Source organism: Crocodylus porosus, unplaced genomic scaffold, assembly GCF_001723895.1.
Source record: "Crocodylus porosus isolate Cpor-Errol unplaced genomic scaffold, CroPor_comp1, whole genome shotgun sequence".
Taxonomy (NCBI): Eukaryota; Metazoa; Chordata; order Crocodylia; family Crocodylidae; genus Crocodylus; species Crocodylus porosus.
In genome coordinates, this window is record NW_017728950.1 from 59,127,898 (window position 1) to 59,137,467 (window position 9,570).

Consider the following 9,570-nt stretch of genomic DNA (forward strand, 5'->3'; position numbering starts at 1 on the left):
ATCTGGAACCAACTTCCAAGGGAAGTGGTGCTGGCTCCTACCCTGGGGGTCTTTAAGAGGAGGCTTGATGCCTACCTGGCTGGAGTCATTTGAGCCCAGTTTTTCTCCTGCCCAGGCAGGGGATCGGACTTGAAGATCTACAAGGTCCCTTCCGACCCTACTTCTATGATTCTATGACTATAGTGGCAGAAATAAAAACTGTACTTTTTTAAAACTCCTATTAGCTCTGCGAACTCCATGCAACTAAAAGTCAGATGGCTTTGTTTCAGATTCAGTCTGATGCAGTAGTGTAACTAGGAGGTGTAAGAAGGGCACCAGCCTCAAGCACCACTTAAAGGGGACACCAGAATGATGCCTGCCTCCACCAAAGTCTTTGCTGCATCCCATGCAGCCCTGCCCCTCTGGCCATAGGGGCTGAGCTGAAGACCCCCTACCATCCAGCTGTAGAAGCTGTACATGGTAGGAGCAGCTCTACACCACCCAGCCTTAGCAGCTGAGCTAGAGCAGCCCTGCACTGTTTGGCCATAGGTGTCAGGTACAGGGACTTGGTAGGAGCAGCAGGGGTCTCTGAGTCCCTGGAGCAGCCTCCTATGATTGGGCAGCATGGGGTTGCTTCAGCTCAGCTTCTAGGGCCAGTCTCCCAGTACCCAATTCCTATAGCTAGGTGCAACAGCACCAGGAATGATGTGTGCCCCTGGAAGCTGTGGGGGGCAGGTGGCAGGGGCATGGTGGCAGTGAGCGGGGAGCTCCTGCAGGTGGCTGCAGCAGTGTCGGCACCAGGGAGGAAGGGGTGGTGAGCACTGACCAGTGGTAGGCAACTGCCCACAGACACCATGGGTGGGGGGTGGGGAGCGGCAACTGCCCGCAGATGCCACTGGCAGCGTCGGTGGTGCTTCTGTCAGGGGGTGCACGTGCACCTGCATGCACCCCCTATGTATCGCCAATGCACAGGACTTCTTCAGCTGGGCTCATATGGCTAGGGGGCACAGGTCTGTTTCAGTAGCCTTCAAGTTGCTACTGCAGGGCCAAATCTCAGTGAAGAAAATGTAGCTGTCCAGGTGTAGGTAGGGATTTTTGGACTATAGAATTTTTACTACTAGTGATGACACAAGCTAAGAAGAGCTCAGGTTCATTTTCAGATCCTAGATTTTGCTTTTAATCTTGTGAGCAAATAACATATGATTTGGGAGTCTGTGAGACGCAAGAAGGGTGGGATTTTTCAAAACATTCATTGGCCTACCCCCCTGCTCCTGCTGAAATAAATAAGAGTTTTACCATTTGCTTCAAAGGAAATAGAGTTAGGCCAAGTGTTCAGCATTATGGAAAATCACACTTGAAATGTGGATCCCTCTAATGCCATAACCATATTTTAGAATATGACTGGACTTTAGTGTGTCTTTAGAGACTAAACCAAATCTATGAAAAGATTCCAGGCTAATAGTTCTGCTTCTGTTGCTGGGGGAAAAGCCCCAGCAATCTAGAGTCTCACCCGCTTTAAAATATAAAATATTACTGTCTGGGAGTGTGTGGTGAGTAGAAAAGGAATTATTTTAATAGTAGAAGCAACCATTCCATGAAACAGCAGTGAGTGGCATAAATCCACCACGCCCACATACAAAAATGCTTTATAAATTTTGTGTAAATAAAGCTTAGAAAACTTGTCTAACTTCATCCCAACTACATAGTTGGTCCAACAAAAGATATCATCCTAAGAAATCATTCCCCTTCCATAATTTCTAGACCATCATGGCTGCAACTTGACTCTTATATTACCATTTAAATAAACAGAATTGATCATTTGGCTGAGGTCTACATATGGCATCACATGCTTCAAAATGGCATACAGAGATTTCCCTCAAGGGGTAAGGTGCATTCATGACAAAATGGTGCTTTCCTTATATACAGCTTTGTGCTCCCAAAGTACAAAGATATTTCTCTATGGTAGATTAAGCCATCCCTTATTCAGGGTGACCTGTCTTTGTATTTCCTTGCCTAGTTAGGGTTTGAATATTTCCCAAGGCCATGGGTATAATTTGCTGTCAAAGGCACTTCAATAATTAAATACACAACATGTCTGTCTGCTTTATGTTGTTTTCTACATGTATAGGTCAGGCCCTTGAGGTAATAGCCTAGCTCTCCAGATTTGCCTTGTGTTTTTTACCTTGGGAAGGAAACTGCTCTTTCTCTGTAAATGTTATGGTAGTGTAAGACTGAGGTCGTAGCTGTGATGGTTCAGAAATTATGCAAAAGGTAAGGATTTCTTAGGTTGATACCTTTATTGGACCAACCATATAGTTGGGATAGAGTTAGACAAGCTTTTGAATGCAAGATATTCTTCAAGACATCAACATTCTTCTGTAAAACATCCTTTTGAAAACTTTTCCAACTCTATCCCAACTAAACAGTTGGTCCAATAAAAGACATCACCCTAAGAAATCCCTGCCTCTCTGTCCATATTGGAATTTCTTAATGGGATGGAATCTAACTCCATAGCTCAGTAAGGAAGGCACGCTGGGGAGGGGAGGGAGTGCTGGGTTCTGGCCAGCTCCTGCTCCTGAGGCTGTTTGTAGATTCTGCCTTACATTCTAATTAGTAAAATACACAAACAGCCTTGGGAGCTGGGCCCAGGACTCAGGACAGCCCAAATGCAGCACCAGGAGTTCCATACAAGACCTTTAAGCTGTTGATGCTCTCCGATTGCTGGACTCAGGCAAATGTGGAACAGGAATGTGTATGGAGGGCTTGTTTCTTAGCGGTAGAGAGAGAGGTAGTATATAGACTTGGCCTCAAAGACAGAACAGGATCTGGAACTCTGAATATTAAACCACAGGAATGGAAAGAATAGAAGCACTTCATTCAGGTTTACTGTTGCTTCTAAAGCAAAGGATGGGAATAATAATGAAAGAAGAATTATTTAAAAATATCAGGCCCTAAATTCCTTAAGCATGGATCCCAAAATTAGTGGATGCATTTCAGTTTAATCTTTCTGTCCCTTAGTTACTCATCTGCAAACAGGAATGATAATACCTAAAATTAAATTGATGAAAATATATTGATGTTTGTGAAGCACTCAGGTTTTCTGGCTGGCACCACAGAAATGCCAACCAAAAAATTAATAGTTCTGTCACTAAAGAAGGGTTTTGCACCTCCCAGAGGATACATATTTCCTAAAATAGATATTATGTTGTATACAAATTATGTATGGCAATATAACATTTGAGCCCAATCCAAAGTTCCTTTTAATTTTCAATTGTCTTGAATAGGTTTTGAGTCAGGTTCCATATTATTTTGTATGATTGCCAATTGGTTTGAGTCAGAGTAGTTTTAATGACTTCAATGGAGCTATGTCGGTTTGTACCCACAGAATATTTTACCATAATATTTACAGCTCCCTAAATTTTCTTCAAAACATTTTGTAAACGTAAGCAATGAGGTCTCATCACAAGTTTGTCAAGTACATACAATAAAGAGTATAACAAATATACTCTCTCTAATTTGTGTAACATTAATTCGGGCAGTTCCTAACTTATGTGTGCTTGGCTTTGCACAATTAAGGTTCTTCTGACGTAGGTTTTCTGTGAGTAATACCTAATATAGACAACTGTTATCACTAGGAAATATGAATTAATCCTATTTTGAGGGCAATGGGGAATTTTCGGTGTATACAAGTGATATCTCAACACACAAAAGTAATGTCCCAGAGACCTGTGTAATCATTAACATCTTGAAAAGGAATTATAGCCATGTAATTGAAAGTTAGTCATTCCTGTATTTTCTCCAATGTCCCTTTTCTTACTGCAGACTATGTATATTTATTTTATCCTAGATATAAAGGAAAGAAAAAGAATAGGACATTAGTGACGTAAAGCTTCCCATAAGGGGACTAGACAAGCTAAGGGTTTGATCCTGCACTTATTGCAGTCACTGGCAAAACTTCTCATGGTGGATGACTTGTACCATCTTCCCTTCTCTCCTCGTCACTGACATTCTGTCTCATTGCTCTACATTCTCCTTCTCTACATCCTCAATTCTCCTTTCTTCCCTTGTTTTCTGTCTTTTCTCTTTTCCACTGCTGCTTTTTTTTCTAGCTACCTTGGATAGCTCCCTCTTCTTCCCTAAATCCCACCTCCATCCCCATTCCAAATACTTCTTTTAACTCCTGCCACGTAAGTTTTGTTGTCTTCAAGCTTCATGATTCTTCTCACATAATGACTGGTGTTCTGTGTAGTATTCAGAAAGCCCTGAAGGTGTGTAATTGAATAGGTGGATGTAGTATAGAAATATGTTGGTGCAAACAATTCAATGGCTACACAGAAACATTGTTACCCACTTCCAAAAAATATAGCTTTCACTGTCGTTTGGTAAATGGGATTTAAAATTGGCTGTGGAAGTCGGAACTTGCTATTCAGTCTCTTCTGAAGTGCTGCCCTTCATGAATATATATCTAGGTTTTATATTTCTTGTGTCTGTTTCATGAGTATTTGGGTAATTACATTTACTTGCACAGATATTTGTTAAAGGGAAATTTTAGAATTACAAGCATATTCATAGAAGCCAAATTCTTAATTCATAGTAGAAATGTTTTCATCCTCACCCAATCAGGGAATAGGAAATCACATTACTTATCTGACCAGTTATATAATTACTTAGAACAAAAACGTTAGCATATTTATGAAGCGTCCATAAAGTAATAAGCTCTAAAATGATATATGCCAAGTAATTTTGAAAAAATAAATAGTTCTAAAGAAACTGCAGTCTATTTACAGATACTCTGTAAGTTGATAGAAAGGCTAAGTAGATTTGATAAATTAAGTGTGAACTTTTGGGCACTGTTCTGGTTTCTAATATGACTTAATGGCTTGGCCTGGTATATGGTGTATTAGTTACCGTAAAAGATTTGTTCTATAAAAGATGGATGGTTCTTTTGAAGAAGTTCTTGAAGCTAAATGGTACTGGCCCGTGATCTACAGATTACTGAATAAATATTTATTTATTCTGAAATAATCGTTGTAGATTCGTCATTGATCATGTGACTTTACTGCAGTGATCCTTTGATGATAAAGGAAATATAAAAATAGCAGCCTTCTCAAAGTCCCTTGACAATTTCAATTCAACTTTCTCTTTGCAACTGTCATCCATGCCGTATAGGCAGGACATTTGTACTTCATGGTAAATTAATTTGTATCACATTTGAGATTATTATGAAACCAATAAGTAATATGACTTTTTAAAAAGAAGTCCATATAAATGAAATTTTAAGTTGCATTTATTAGATAAGATGACTTGTTGTTCAGCTGTACTGGGATGTAAGAATGGAAAGAGATCCTTTACTCTGCAGTGCAAGCTACCTGCTACTGCTTCCTGGCATAGACAGAAATGAAGTGATTAAATCAGAGAAGTATGCATGAGGGATGTCGACAGCATGGAGAGGGTCCAGAGGAGGGCCACTCGTATGATCAGGGGACAGCAGGGCAGGCTGAGGGGGGATCTAGTGGCCTGTTACAAACTAGTCAGGGGGGATCAGCAGGCATCGGGGGAGTCCCTGTTCCCCCGAGCACCGCCAGGAGTGACCAGGAATAACGGTCACAAGCTAGCAGAAGGTAGGTTTAGGTTAGATATCAGGAGGCACTACTTCACAGTCAGGGCGGCTAGGGTCTGGAACCAGCTTCCAAGAGAAGTGGTGCAGGCTCCTACCCTGGGGGTGTTTAAGAGGAGGTTAGATGCACATCTTGCTGGGGTCGTTTGACCCCAGTACTCTTTCCTGCCATGGCAGGGGGTCGGACTAGATGATCTACTCAGGTCCCTTCCGACCCTAGAAACTATGAAACTATGAACTTTTGTGAGCCCAAGCTCATTTCATTAGATCTCTGATTTTGTCTGACTTCAGACTAACACAGCTAACTACCTCTTTCAGCTTAGAATGGAGGGGCCAGTGAACAGTATTTTGGCTAAGCAGGCTCATCCCTTCAGAAGGGGAAGGAACCTATGCCAGCCAGAGGGCTGCTGAGCTTTCTCATCTTGTCTTCAGTGCTGCTGAGAACATCAAATTGCTTACAGACACATCCTTATAGCTTTGCTGATATTGGGCAGCTCCACTGATATCAGCGAGATAATCTACATCTTCACTGACTGCCTGTCTTGTATGCATACCAGCCCAGCCTCTGGCTTCTTTACTTTTCATTCCATCCAGGAAGAGCACACACCAACTGCTGAAATTTCCTCAGCCTGATGAAGGGTTTTTGAACCTGAAAGCTAGCTTAAATTTTTTTCCCCCCAACTACTTAAGTTGGTCTAATAAAAGATATCAGATTCACCCAAAGAAACTTATCTGCCTCGTGCAATAAGGGACTAGTTGGCATAAAGCATTTTGTATAGCTTCTATATTATGGGGTTCTAGTTTATCACTGGAACTCATAACTGATACTACTATACAAACCATAAATGTAATAACAGAACCTGGTTTTTAGTTTCTAGAGACCTTTAAACTTGCAATAGAATCTCTATTACAGCAGGAAGAATAACTGAGTTTCCCAGTCCCAAGCACTATACCTTATTCTTACCCTTCTGAAACCACATCGAAATGGCGTAAGATTGCTTAAAAATGCTTTCTACATAGATCTTCAAGTCATAGATCTTTTCCAGGATGTTAAACAAATTCCAAACTGTACAAGGTAAATTCTTTAAAATGTAATTCATGTGAAAAGATGAATAGTGCAAGTGGGTAATGAAATGCCTCCTATATGATAAAGTTATTACAAGTGAAGGGGGAAGAGTTTAAGATTTTTGGTGAATTTTATTCTGTTATCTCAGAGATGGGTGGGTATTTTTTCCAGCTTACCTATCTTCCTTAGTGTATTGAAAATAGCACCAAAAAAGATAACATTATCAAATAATAATATTTGAGCATCAGAACTTTCTACTGAGTTTAACAGTTTGAATGGTATTTGAGTAACTAGCAGCATTTATCTGCCCTTCACCATGTATACTTTTCTAAAAAAGGCAAAATATTTTTTCTATTATCAAAATGTTCTCTGAAAGAAGTTTTCCTATTTATTAAATGTTATATTCCTCCCTCAAACTAACTGTATAAAGAAAAAGGTTATTTCCTACTTTTACATTGTGTTTTAGTATGCGGAAAACCAATATATATGCAATTTTAATGTCGAAAGGCTTGCAGTTCTGAAAACTGTGGTGTTCTGGTATATTGCAAACATTCCTCAGGCTGTAATAAGGAAATGACATTTTATTATGACGTGTAATGCAATTAAACTCTTACAGAGGTTCTTTGTTGTCCTGGTATATGATAAATTATCATCTCTAAGAAACATTAAAAATATAGCAGGGATTTTGAGGCTTACTTTCATAAGAAACTTGTTTCTAAAGGTTAAGATAGTTTGATATAAAACTCATTTACTCTGTTAATATAATGCCATTTTTAACCGTTCAAAATGTTCTTAGGTTCTAGGCTGCTGTTAATTATATTACATAGGTGGAAGTTTCTAAAGTATAAAGGGCACCTAGGTATGCAGTTCCCTTTTAAAGTGGATGAGAGCTGGCTATTGACTTTCTGCATTAACCTTAGAAAAATATTACCCAAAATTCCTGCCTTACCAAACCCCTATGAGACGCCTATGAACTGCACTGCAAATCTTACCTTGGAGTTAACAACTATTTTTTGTTTCACAGAGATGAAACCATAAACTTTATTTCTATACATATTTTTGAAGCTAGTATGTGAAAAGGAATATTGTTTGGTACCCTTTCTATAACTAGGAAATAATAACTATTACAGCCTATAAAATGTACCTGACAACTGTGTATAAGTAAATCACAGTAATAGTACACTGAGAGTACATACACATATCTCCCTCACCAACAAGATTATTTCAAAAGCACTTGACATCCAGGTTGTTGAACTCTTTTAAAAATCTGGCTGCTTATTTTGGTGCCAAACTGAGAATGTTGCACTCTTGTGTCAATCCAGCCCTTGAAGGATAATACACATGCAGACACACACACAGACACGAACTAACATTTGCCTGCAGGCTAGTTTATAAAAAGCAATAGGGGAATTGCAAACAATAAAAAATCCCTTTAGCAAACACCTGTAAACAAACTAGTCATTAATCTCACCAAACTGAAAAGTTAGGCAACAAAATAGTTAAGCAACAGTCTCTGTAGCAACAACAAAATAAAAGATGCTCTCCTCATCCAGTGAGTCATAAAATAGTCATTCAGAAGAAAATAGGTGGGAGATGTGACAAAAACCATATCCCATGTAATAATATCTTTACACGTCATGCAGAACTTCAACACCTCCCTTGTGATCACATACTTTGGATAATCATTCCATTCATTCTTTTTCCTCAAGAATTTGAGGGGACAAACTAAAGGGATGATCCTGTTTCCACAACTGGAATCCATTTAAAACCTCTTTACGTGAGAACTGATGGGCACAGGGGATTGATGAAAGAACAGAATTTTTCTGTTGGTCAAGCCATCAAAAATGATCTCAAACTATTGACAACCTAAAGCTAGTCGGTGGCCTGTGTTCTCCGCACACAGATGTCCAGGTCCAAAATAACAGAGTTTGCTGATAGTCTCAGCCTACAACCCAAAGACCAAATAAGCCATTCAGAATAAACACTTTGCCGTCTCCTAGCGAAGATTTCTCTTGTCAGCAAAGAGATGTTCTGACAGGTTAGCACGCAAATGAGAAAGCTTGTAACTGCTGCCAGAGAAACATCATCATTTTTTTCTCTTTGCTGGCATCTATCAATCTGGTACCTCTGCAGATCTTTTCATATAAGAAGAAAAAAAAATAAGGGGCCTACAATTGCTTCGTTACATGGTTATGGGTAGAGGTTTGTGGCATAGATCCTTGCAACTGCAATGGAGACATCTTTTAAAGGCAGAAACGTGGAGCAGATAAAGCTGGTATAAAATCTTAGGGGTGTCCTTGGCTTGATCTCGCCCTGCGACTCTCCGATTGTGGAGACACAATGTGGGGCACACTGCTGGATTTGTATGCGGTATGTCTGCATGCTGTATCTCTGCACCTATGATTTAAGGAGCCCGACAAAAGCGCTGAAGCCGTGGCTTCCCTATAAACCGGCTGGGAGCCGGAGAAGAGGGGCTGCCCCATGCCCAAGCCCTTGTGCCTGACAAAGCCCCGAGCCTCCTTAGGTGAGGCCGGACATTTCCAGCGCCCGAGGATTTCCCGGGAGAGCGGGCGGGGGCGGCTCGGGGACGCCTGGGCCGCAGGAGGGCGAGGAGCGGAGGGGCTGATGGAAAGGGAAGGGGGGCGGTGCTGCCCCTGAGGGAGCGGAGCGCGGATGCAGCCCTGCTCGGGAGGCGGCGACAGCCAAGGGTGCAGCCCGGGCAGGGAGGGCAATGGGACCCCCCGGCGCTTCCCCGCGCCCACGAAAGGCGCCCCCCAGCCCCGTCGCCGCGGACTCACCCAGCACCACGGCCAGGATGGTGCTGAGCAGCAGCCAGTTGTTGCGGAGGAATCGCCTGCAGTCGCAGCCCTTCCTGCCCTGCTTCCCCATGGCCGCGGGAGGCGGCGGC

The 9,570-nt window shown here is 41.5% G+C and overlaps 1 protein-coding gene across 1 annotated transcript in view; it reads right to left on the reverse strand.

Annotated features, from left to right (window-relative positions):
• SLC1A1 (solute carrier family 1 member 1) overlaps positions 1 to 9,564 on the reverse strand; it is a 100,199-nt gene extending 90,635 nt beyond the window's left edge. The window contains exon 1 of the mRNA XM_019555331.1: positions 9,461 to 9,564. Within this exon, the coding sequence (XP_019410876.1) occupies positions 9,461 to 9,551 (91 nt within the window). The 5' untranslated portion in view covers positions 9,552 to 9,564. The remainder of the gene's footprint in view (positions 1 to 9,460) is intronic.
• Between the last annotated feature and the right edge of the window lie 6 nt (positions 9,565 to 9,570).